At 38.4% G+C, this 12,362-nt stretch overlaps 2 protein-coding genes across 2 annotated transcripts; both read left to right on the top strand.

Annotated features, from left to right (window-relative positions):
* Positions 1-733: 733 nt before the first annotated feature.
* Positions 734-8,222, top strand: slc22a18 (solute carrier family 22 member 18). Its single transcript, XM_034117157.1, has 10 exons — positions 734-1,084; positions 2,218-2,315; positions 2,561-2,706; positions 3,083-3,215; positions 4,029-4,141; positions 6,708-6,818; positions 6,930-7,030; positions 7,112-7,213; positions 7,593-7,713; positions 8,014-8,222. Exons 1-10 carry the CDS (start codon positions 923-925, stop codon positions 8,199-8,201), a joined length of 1,275 nt encoding a protein of 424 aa, XP_033973048.1. The 5' UTR covers positions 734-922; the 3' UTR covers positions 8,202-8,222.
* On the top strand, positions 4,163-6,360 carry LOC117471897 (cilia- and flagella-associated protein 58-like). The gene has a single exon (XM_034117158.1). The coding sequence runs from the start codon at positions 5,027-5,029 to the stop codon at positions 6,242-6,244; it is 1,218 nt and encodes a 405-aa protein (XP_033973049.1). The 5' UTR covers positions 4,163-5,026; the 3' UTR covers positions 6,245-6,360.
* Positions 8,223-12,362: the final 4,140 nt, after the last annotated feature.

Here is a 12,362-nt window from a genome sequence, read left to right as displayed (position 1 = left end):
GAAGTTTCAAAATAAATTTAAAGTCCCCACACTTTAAAATGACTAATAAATTAATGTCTTGTAATAGCGAGTGTCTGATGTATTTTCTACTCACAAAAAAGTTAAATGACCTAATAAAATAAATATATTAAGTTGAGTTAAATAGGTCTACATTATTTTTTTTATTTTTTTGTGATCACATTTTTATTGAGATGAATACACAACATGTACAACCAAAAACACAACATTTTTCTTTTTTAAATAAAATAACTAAAAGTACATAAGAATAATACAAATTAGACAACAGCAATTACTTACAAAATGCAGAATACATATGTAAGCTAAAAATAATAACAATAATACAGACAAACAGAAATAAAACACACACACACACACACACACACACACACACACACACACACACACACACACCTTCTTTATGTATATAACCAACATGTCAATACGTTTCAGTCTTTGTAGTGTATTGGTCTTTTGTAGAGATTTTTCATTTATTCATTATATATTCTATTGTGTATTGCTTGGAGGGGGGGTCACCAAATCATAATCTCGCCTAGGGCACCAACATGTCAAGGACCGGCCCTGCGTAGTGGAGTAAAGTAAATGTACTTAGTTAATTCTCACCTCTGCATAGCATTAGCTTGCATATGAGACATTTAGGGACCATCGGTGGGATGATGATCCAAAGATTGTATAAGGGAGGGACAATAACTAAATAAGCCAAGGCAGTACTAAGGTAACGCCTCCTTGTCGCCTTATGTTCGGTTCCAAAGTACAACTAAACTCAGGTTAGCCACATTATGCGAAAGTTCACCGTGTCAAAGGCTTTGTTACCGAACAAGTCTTGCAGCTTGCTTCCTACCGACTGTTAGTTTACGTTTGGCGGTAACACTAACGATATAAAAGTGTGTATACAAGAGGCAAAATGAGTGCAAGAGGAGAAACAGCCGAGGAAACCGCTAAAGCTTCAGTTCCCATCCAGGCTCACGTTATAGACCAACCGAAAAGAAAGAAAATTATTAACATTGTTTACCTCATCGCTACTTTGGACATCACATGGATGTTTTTACAGTTTTCCGTCACCCCTGTGAGTATTTATGTAATGGCAAGAGCAGGAAGCTGAGATTTCCGTGCCTGCCATGAATGCGAAAACTCTCCCGGAAATGCATAAATGTTATTACTGATGTTGTTATGAATGGTTACAAATGGTATTTATTATGAGTGTAAGCGTGATGATGTGTACCCTAGGACAGGTTAACAGTAGCTGTCTTTACTACGATTCATTGAATGTGCAGCTGCATTCTCTTTTGTAAGCGGTTAGATAACCTCAGAGAAATTACTTAATAACATGTGAAAAGTCCAGCATTCACAAATGTAGCATTCACGACATACGTGATATCAGTAAAGTCCATTTACATTACTATATCAAACATTTTCCTTTATGGAGGCAGGTTAGCATATGTCAGTTATATAATGATATCTAGTGGTGCTAGAAGAAGGCTATTTAGATTATTTACCAATTAAAATACTAATTTTACAATGTGAAAATACTGCATATAATAAAAGCTCCACTTAAATACACACAATCACACAAAAGTCTTGTGACCTTTTAATTTTTTACTAGAGAATACAAGGAACTATGGTAGAAATGGAATTCATAAGATTATGTAAATGTAAAAATGTAAGGAAAATCACAGTAGTTTAAACATTGAGCATTCTTATTTAGTCTATAAGGTTGATTCAGCTTTTAATATGTAATCTTGATGTTGGCTGCACTGAAAAAAATCTGTAGTGAAATGCCTCAACCACTACAGTCACCACCACCTTTCTCAAACATGGCTCAAAGCCACATTCATCAAAAGCAAACTAGTAACAATGACAAAGGACTTGTGCCATGTTGAGTTAATACTTTTTGTAATCGGTTGACAGCTACTGCAATAGAGTACTACTGCAAACAGCAGTATGTTTTTGTTTGAGGAAGTTGTAAACATGGGAATCTCTTTTCATACCATCCTATGACACAAACGTATAATAAACATGATATACATTAAAAACAGAGGTCACCTGCGTCATTTCTAAGGCAAAATGAGTGTCAAATGCTACAACACTGAATCTGTTGGAAGAATCAACTCATATCAAGATGAAATCTGCTGTGAGCTTGTTTACATGCCATACATGACTGTGTGAATTTGTATCTGTTCTTTCATTATGTCTCTCTAGTATTTGGCAAAGAAACTTGGTTTCGACACCTTGTGGCTTGGTTATTTGCAAACCATGGTTGGTTTAATCCAGCTGTTTGGTGGTCCTATGTTTGGAAGGTAAGAAAACATATATATGTAATTCACCAGCACTTACTGTGCTCTAGCTTGAAGTGAATATATCTGCACTTTCCTTGTTTTTCAGAGTTTTAATCTTCTTTTTTTTCGCACTTATTGTAAGTCGCTTTGGACAAAAGCGTCAGCTAAATGATATAATGTAATGTAATACATATTATGTGTTTTAATATTAGCAACCTACAATGTTTTTGTCCAGATGAAAATGTGGGTGCTGTTGTTGATGGCAGGTTTGCAGATATCTTCGGAGCCCGGGCAGCTTTGTCCCTGTCGTGTTCTGCGACAATCGTTTTCTTTCTGCTGCTGGCCATCGCATCGAGTCCTGCCATGCTGTTCCTCCACAAAGTCCCCACAGTCTTCATGCATGTTCTACCTGGTGAGCACCATGCTTCTACAATCCTGCTCACTAAGCTTAACATTTTAAACTTCAAACATTTCTTAGAAACACAGGCTTTTAAGACTCTCTCTTCTGCCTTTGAGAAACATTCAATAACTGTCACTAATCATCTCTTAAGAAGTGGTGGTTATTCTATTTGTATTACAAGCTCAGTTAATTACATATTAACCACATACTCCTAATACATAAAAAAAAAGGATTCATAATATTCTTAAGTGATCTTAAAGAACATTTTGATATCAAGTGGTGATGTGAGTTACAACCAACGTGCAATATTGTTATTGAAATATTTAACCAAATTTCTATGTTAAACCTTTTTTCCATTTGCTTGTATGTCTTCATCCGTTGCCTGCAGCATCTCAGATGGTAGTTGCGGACCTTTCAGAACCTGATAAACGGGCAGACGCTTTATCCAAAATAGGTCTGTGTTTTGGCATCGGAATGATTGCAGGATCCACGTTGGGCGGCCAGCTTAACACACGCTATGGGTGAGTCTCACTGTATGTGGTTTGTTGGAAAATGGGTCTACATTTTGTGATGTTTTTCAGGAAAGGGTAGGTTTGGTTATATCAGACGGTCGAGGTCAGCATTGTTTCTATACTGCAGGTGAAGCTCTTCTCTGCACTATGTTTCCTAATGATTATATTAAGTTATACAATCATTGTCTGACCTATTATTATTATTATTATTGCTGCTAATGTTAATAAGGTAACTATTACTTTACACTCCTAGGAGAATTAAAACATTCACAGTTGGAAAGTTATTGTCAAAAGGATTTTTTCCCCAAGCTATGAATAATAGGTGTACTAGAGTCTCTAGACTATAGCTTCATTGTACTACTCTTTAATGTTGACCAAAGTTATCTGATTTGGAAATATTCTTTGCATAAATATATAATGAAGCACTAAAGTTAGGACGAGAAGCATGTTTCTAACCCCTGCTGTTCCCATGTTAAAGCTGCACTAATGGATATTTTGATATTGAAAGTATATTGAATTATTATAGTGTAAAAGGGGTTGTTGTCTGTAGTGAGGAGCCCATGAAGCTAATCTTTTAACAACTTCATAAGTTAATAATATGTGAATGTGGTATTAACAGCTTTTTCTCTTGAACAATGTCGCCTAAAAGTAAACTAATGACTTTAACTAAACATTATGGACAGAATAATATGATAATTTGCTTTGTAATGTATAAATAATATTTAAGTGGGTATCATTTTTATTATTTTTACAACATCTATGTCTATCTACATAACATTTCCATATTTGTGTCCGCCTCACACTTCTTTCATTTCTTTCCAGAGAGACGTTTACTGCATGTGTTGGTGCTGTGGGGAGTGCCTTCAGTTTACTGTTGGTTTTAAAGTTTATCCCAACAACTACCAAAGCTCAAGCTACAAGAACCAACAAAGATAGTAAGACACACTTCTGTTTGCTACACTTAATGTTCACAGCTTTTGGTAATCTGTATAATGCTGATACGTTCAGGTTTATGGAAACAGGTTTTAGGAAGTAGCCTATTGGTGAGCAGGTTTCACTGTCTGACCAAAATCACATTAGTAGTAAAAACCTAACGTTATCGACTTATAACAAACTACGTCATGGCTGCATGACTTTACATCACCGTCTCTAAGTTGAATTTGCACTACAGTTTGACTAATAAGCAAACTACAAAATAAAGTAGTTGCTGTGGAACCTGTGGAATGCAGCCGCTGGCACCGCTTGTCATGTGACAAGAAACAACCAATTGCAGCCGAGAGATATCTTTACTTCCGTAAACACAAGTGTACGGCAAAATGGTGGAGGTTAATTTAAATTGATTTCAGTGCGGGTCTATCGTTACCCCGACGTTAAGATCGGTCCAGTGTGTCACCCATTTCCATGTTATGAGCACCGCTGCTAAAATGTCTCACGATGTCAGACGCTGTCGGGTCTCAAATGCCGGTGTCCGGAACACACACACAGCACACACACACACACACACACACAAACACAAACACAAACACAAACACACAGATTAGAGCAAAGCAGAGATAGAAACACCGTTTTCCATGGCAAACACTGCTGTCCCACGAAAACTATTTAAATACAACTTTAAAGAACAACACCCTGAAGAAGTTCAGATGGTTGCTTAGCAACATTAAGCGCGAACTGCCTCAGCGCCCCTGAGAAGTAGCTGCACAAGACCTCGCGTTTACGATGCGGTAAAAAAAAAACGCTCTTGTGTGCTCTTGGCTTTAAACTATACATTTTAAATCTTGCAGAGACCCAGTGTTACTCTGTAGAGATCTACAGGGAAGATGGAGAGCTTGGCACCTGACATTGACGAAAACAATTTGCACAAGACAGGCCCCGTTTCAGCCTATCATCATTATGTCCTGTCATCCATCCTTCCCGATGCTCAACAGGAATTCCTCTGCATGCAGAAGAAAAACAAAGCTTTGGAAAAGGAGAACGAGATCTTCAAGAAGAAGGTTGAGTCTTTGGTGACTGATTGTGAGCAGTTTAAAGCAGAGCGGCAAAGAATCCACAATGTGATCAAAAACAGAGACCACCAGAGGAACCAGCTGTTGCACTGCAAAAATGAACTGTCTGCTTTGGGTAAGAAGATGGCCTTCCAGCAAACTGAACTGAAGAGAGAGCATAAACAAAATGAAACTGTCAAAGAAGAGCTGGAGTCAGTTAAAAAAGAGCTCCAGTCAGTGAAGCAGGGGGCTTTCACCCAGAGGACAGAGCAGCAACACCTGAAGCAACAGCTGGACCAGGTGGTCAAAGAGAGAGACATTTTGAATGACGCTTTGCTACGCTGCAAACTTGAATGTTCAGAGTTGCGTGAAAAGATTTGCTACCAGCAATCGAGCGCGAACAAGAAGGACTGTCAGTGCAAAAAGCAGATGAAGGAAATCCACTTCCTCAATCTAGAGAAGCAGACACTCGAGAAGGAGAGGTGCATCACTGAAAGCAATGCAGAGGAACAGAAGCAGGAGCTCCGAAAGTGTGAGAAAGATCTCCAGACACAGAAGGAGAAATTCAAAGAGAGCAAAAAAATGCAGGAAAAGGGGAAAAAAATAGCCATAATCCAAGAAAGTCCTCGCAAAATCAAACAACCAAGACAAAAGGTGCCTCACCCGAAGGTTCAGTCTTTACAGAAAGAGCTGCTCGCCCAGGCGGAGGAGCTGAGGGCCACGCAGAAGCTCTGTGAGGAGCTGAAGAAAAAAGTGACCGAGGTAGCTGTGCAGTTCGAGCAGTGCCAGGCGACGATCAGGGACCAGAAAGAGAAGCTCAAGGCAGTAACAGCAGAGAGGAACATGTACAGAAGTCTGACTGAAACACTGGGGACTGAGTTAGTGGACATCAAAAAAGCGCAGCGCAGCGAAAAACAGCTGAATAAAGCGACCAAGAGGGCAAAGAAAGTCAAGGTGCCATCAGAGGAAAAGTCAAAGGGGTCCCATCTCCCACCAACATCCAGTAAAGTCCAGATGCAGTCCGATTTAAGGATTATGGGGAAAAAACTTTAGAGTTTTTCCTTCTCCTCTTCTGAATAAACTGACATAACGCCATTCTGATGTATTTGTGTTTGTCTGTGTGAGGTACATTTGACAATCCTGTTTTGAATTTAGTTTAAAAAAAAATACAATATATGAACTAAATAAAAATTAAAAATGATAATTCCAATTAAACAAAGCTTTACATCTTCAACAAATGTAATACTTTGCCTTTCATTAATTACTAATAACTTGTGTATTGTTTGAAGGAAAAGACAAATATACATTGTGATTTTGGGTTACACTGATGTGTTACATTGGTGATGATGATGGGGAAAAGCAAACAAAAATAAGTATGCTGTTATGGTTGGAAAAAGTTTTTTCAGAGTTGTTTTGACAGCTGCCAATCCTTTGTTGCTTGTCATCGATTATACAGAATCTTAACTAACAGGTATTGTTCCTAAAGATTTACTGTATCATTTTGATTTCACTGCAGGTGAGAACAAAAGCAAGTCAATATTCAACGTGGGAGAGATCACAAGACTGTTGAAGTTTCCAGGTGTGATGCGGACTTTTGTTGTGAAGATAATTGCAGGTTTACCATCAGGTGAGAGTTTCTGTGAGATTCCACAGAGAACATATGTGCTCTGTGTGAAGCACACACTTTCTTCCCTCATATTCCTCTGTTCTCTGAAGTACTGCTCTTCTCTTTCCTCAGGGATTTTTCAAGTAATGTTCTCAATCATTGCAATGGAGTTCTTCAAGCTGAAACCCGAGCAGAACGGCTATCTGATGGCTTATTTTGGTATAACTTCAATGGTAAGTGTCACGTCAAGTGAGTTTTTGCACTCATGATGCTATCTGTAAGACAAAGTCAATAAATCCTGGGTGTTTGTTCAGGTTATTCAGGGAGGAGTGATCGGTCGGATGACTGCGAGATACTCTGAGGGCTCGCTGCTGCTTATGTCCATAGGAATTTCTTCTTTGGTGGGACTTGCTCAGGTACACACACGCACAAATGCAAGGCTTATACTGTCATAGGCTGGGTGTATTTAAAAAACTGCACTAGTCCATTTATAATAATACCTGAAAAAACGGCTTTGTTTCAGTTTGGTGAAACCAAATGATTCAATCTGTATGTTTTTTCCTTGTTTATCATTTCCTAATATCTTCCTTCATTTTGTATTTCTTCTACAATCATCCAATAGTGGTTGAAATATTTCACTTCAAGCAACAAGTCTGAACCAGCCAGTACTGCTAGAGCAGATAACCAAACTCATTAGACTTTATCTTCTGGGGATATCTTCTTTACCTCCTGCACCTCTTGCTCGGAAATGTTTTTATTTTATTTTTTATTATATCTATTTCTTTCTTTCTTCAGGCTTACATGCAGAATGTGTTCCAGTTCTGCCTTACCGTCATCCCGATGATGTTTGCTCTCAGTACGTTTAACGTCATCACAGACAGCATGCTCACCAAGAATGTACCGTCCTCTGACACAGGTGAGCTCCTCCTGCATCCTTTCTGCACAACATTCATAAAACCATTAACAGCAGGCACTCTTTCCATGGCTCACATTTCACATAGGGACATTCTGTTCACTTGATTTGTAACCAGATCTGATTACTGCGGCTTTAAACTATTTAAGGGAATGAAGTGTCATCTTACAAAATTCTAATCTCTTATGCTTCAGTGTCATGTGTTAAAAGCTCAAACCAAAAAGAACAGAAAATAATCTGAAGACTACAGGCCCACTTTTTGTAATCCAGCTGTTATTAAACCTGCTTTGCTCTTGTCCTCAGGCACGATGCTGGGGCTGTGTGCATCCGTCCAATCTCTTCTTCGTACAGTGGGACCGACGGTTGGTGGCTTCCTGTATGTGAACTACGGAGTTTCCTCCATAGGCTTTATCCAGTTTGTCGTGAATATAGCCGTGTTTGTGTACCTGCTGCAGCGCCACTTCACAAAGACAGCCGAGCACATGGAATAAAATATTTTAGTTTTTTTAAAAGCTTATTTTTCGTATCCAATTCATCCACCAACTGATAGAGGAGCTGGAAATTCAAGGTTAGATTTTTAGGGACAATCATCTCTACATGTGCATATATTCAATTAAATCTGTCTCAGGTGTTACATGATGAGATAAGGTCAAGCCTTTCCACTCCTCCATTACTCAGATTTTGTTGCTGGTGGAGATGCAGGATTTTGGTTTTTGATGACTGGTTTTTGTTGCTTTGGTGGAGATGCAGGACTCAACCACTAGATGGCAGCAAGCCCTTAATTTTACCAGATGATGCTGTTGTGTTCCATCATTCACATTAGGTAAAATCACTTTTAAACACACTTTAAAATCCGTTACAGATTTTATCAAACGTAATCAAAAATGATAAAATATTAGACATATCAACTAACTCCTAATAGAACACAATTATATCAGATTTTTTTTAAATGAAAGTTTATTTTCTTATTGTTTAATAAATATTACAAATATATATATAAATATATTTTTGTACATTTCTTTATTAAAAAGCATAAATGCATTATAACAGAATCTTGCAATTCACTTCATCTTAATAACTGCTGCTTTAACTCACTTGACAGTTTAAGTGTCTCATGATGGTCCAAATACTTTTTTGCGTGAATAAACATTTGGCAGAAACACTTAATATATCTGTAATTTGAATAGTCCTATAAATAATATAATATATATTGTCAACACATTTCATCCTTTTCAGCATAGTGACGACAGTCCGGCCATTAAAAGCACCTGCAACTTTTACCCTTCTATTAATACTATGGAATTAGACTGGATTTATTTCATGGTTTTCGTATATATATACATATATATATGGGGGAACTTGACAGACAATCAGTATCTCGTCGGCGAGTTGTTAGCTTAGTTAGTTTCACCAAAAGAGATTCCCCTTTAAACTTCTCAGGTAGTTTCATTTGAATAACTGCCTGAGGACCAAAGAGGTAAAACAGACCAGTATTCACAAAGGAATCCTAAAAAATGAAAAAGGTATTGTCCATTTGATCTTTTTTTGTTCTTCTTTCCTCTTTAATTAATCACCGTCTATCTTAGGATCCTTATGACGGGAAACACTGAACTACCTAACTGTTAATAAAGTACAATAGATTAATTACCCTATTTAAGTTATAATGCATATAATCAAATAATGTAAACTATATTCATTTATCAGTTACAGTAGACATTTATCTCCAGAATAAGTACTTCAATATTGTTTTAAACAGGAATTAGTACTAGTACAGGAATAGTACTTTTTGTACTAGTACTGTTACTTTAAAAAAAGGATAGAAATACTCCCAACACAATGCTAATACTTATTAACAGATATTATATCGCAAGTGTAGAAAAATGACATGCTGTGTGGAGGATAAACAAATCCTTTGTGAATAATCAAAGTTATTCATATTTATTTACAGTTTTATGCTTTCTCAGTTACCAAGCTGTATCATGTTGGAGTGATGTCATACATTCTGCAGCAGCTGTTTTCATTGTTTCTACAAAACACACCCTTAGACATATTACATCCTGCGATCCGGGATAAATGTGACGTCATTTTAACGGGGGTCAGTGGTGTTACGGAGATATTATGGAGCAGGCACCTTCAACAGATGTCACTGGTGTGATGTCTTCGCCCGTCTGTTGGTCCAAATATGTGATAAGAGGAGCAACACAAACAGCGGACACTTTTACATCAAAATGACATTATTAAAACTTAAAATGTATTCTTGGTTTTAGGCAAAGTATTCAGCCAATTAAGGTAGTCATTTTAGTCTTTTTAAAACTTAAAACATAGCTTTTTTTGTTATTGAACATTTTCAATTTTACAATTGCAATTAAAAGGCGGTGTAAGGCATTCACTTTAGAATGATTTGAGTGGGTTTTAATACCAAAATTCTTATGTCAGAATTATGAATGCGTGGGTTTCATCTGGGATAAATCTACTCTGTTTTTCTAAATTAACTGAATTATGAACTCAACCTTCACTTGCATTATTATAGATGCTTAAGTTACTTTTAAACATGTTTTATTCAAATGTCAAAATATTTTTTATTAAATGTAGGCACATTTAAAGGATATATTTAGTAACTCTTAGCTAGCAGTGTGACCTGTTTAGGCGGAATGCACCTTTAATGTGATCAGCAGTCTCAATGCCAATCCCATCATCTGAGCCTGATCCCGCATCTACACCTGCTCATTTCTCGCTGTAGTCTGAGTCTGCGAATGTATCGCTCACACACACATTTGTTTTGCAGCCATCTGTGTCGGTGCGTCTCTGCTGACTTTTTACACTCAACCCGTAAAAAAAAGAAAAAGCACTTGCTCTTGAATTTTCTCCCTCTGTCTCTCTATCTGATACTCAAAGGAACTGTAGATGGGTTTGAAGGGTGTCACTGTATCTGTGGACCCAGGGGGGCGGCCCTGACCACTGGAGGGGGTGCCTTGTTACACTTGGCCCTTTGAGTCATGGGGAGCGGGGACAATGCTGCTGTTAACACTCCTGACGGGGACCTTTGGGTTCTCTGAAATTTTAATGTGACTCTGCCAGCGACCTGCGCTCACTGAGGTCAGAGATGAGCGCGGCCCGGCGTCGCTCCAAGGTTGCCCCGTGTTGGTGCATTGGAAACTGTACGCCGGCGGAGGGGGGCCACTGGGTCCTGGGCTTGTTTTGTCCCCTGTGGAATGGATAATGAGGCATCTGTCTCCACATGCCGCATGGAGAGACGAGGCTCACTGTCACACTTAAAAAGAGCACAGGTTACCTATCTGATTTGTCCAAGGCAGGCTGGGGACATGATCTGAAGCAGAGGAGCCTTCAGCCTAAATGTTTTATACCAAGGCTTTCTTATTGCGCTGGGTGCTGCACCACACAAAGCTCCTTATCGAAACACTTTGTCTGGCTAGGTGCATCTCGAAAATTAAGATGCAAAACAACATAGAATGAGTCACCTACATATTGTCATTCTTCCCAAAGAAAGGGGGAAAACGTGTTTTGATAAGCTAAATATAGAGGATAAGATTTATTTGTCACAATTTACAACATGGTGCTGAATCTTGGTGAGAAATAATACAAACCTGCATGTGACAGCAGCTCAACATGGCCACTAACCCCCCGTCATCCTCTCCCGCGATCCTCGTGGAGCTGGTGGAGTTGGCCACAGGAATGAAAGGTGATCTTGGGGGGGTTTTGTCTTGGTGTAATCAGACAGCGACATCATCAATCATGAGAGGGTGAATTACAGTGGGGTACAATGGGAGATAAGATAATGAGTGGGGCCTCAGCGACCTGCTGAGGGAAAGCTCGAGTTCCCGTCCTGATTACATGGCAGCGGCACGACTGGCTGCAAACCTCTCTGAGGAGCTGGCTGCAAAAATCCAAGATGGAGAACGACACTATTTGTCCAACTTCATCATAGTGAATAGAGAGAATTAGCTGTAGTTCATGATCATTTCCACTGTATGAAAATGGTGTTTAACAGGTTTAATGTACTACAGAATCAACAAACGAAGCCTAAAGGAACAGCGCTTGTGCAATTTTGTAATCCATTGTTTATTGGTCTGACGACGATAACTCTCTGATGGCAACAACCAATATTCCAAAGGTTCTCTGGGCAAATACTCCTTTGTTCAAGCAACGGTCATTGTTTTGAGTCTGATAAACAACTTGAGACACAAGAATGGAGTTGAAGTTGAGACAATAATATCAAAGGTGTTCATCCTTTTGAGGACCATCGTATTTTATTGTTTTATTATGTAATGTTCTTTGTGCAGTAACATTTCTGACCTACATTATAATTCATGTCCCAAGATAACACATGATACAATAAAACCCAGTCAACAGGTAACAGGTGCCACTGCTCCTACACATGTTGGTATAGTGAAAATAGCTGTCAGAGTTCAGAATCTGAATTTGTTCAACTTATGAATTATATATTGTATATGTTATATTTACAAATGTCTACTTTACTAAGCAAAAAGCTAGGTGTAAGCAGGGTTTAAATATTATCTTCTTCACACAACTGTGGTCCCTTTTCATGTGAACAACAAAGAGCACAGAAGAAGAGAAAAAATAGCAGCAGCTTTTCTGTTTTTGTATGTGCATGGGACGGACCAGCAACAACT

The sequence above is a fragment of the Trematomus bernacchii genome, unplaced genomic scaffold (genome assembly GCF_902827165.1).
Source record: "Trematomus bernacchii unplaced genomic scaffold, fTreBer1.1, whole genome shotgun sequence".
Classification (NCBI taxonomy): domain Eukaryota; kingdom Metazoa; phylum Chordata; class Actinopteri; order Perciformes; family Nototheniidae; genus Trematomus; species Trematomus bernacchii.
Note: the sequence above shows the minus strand (reverse complement) of the source record. Positions and strands in the feature narration are given on the sequence as shown.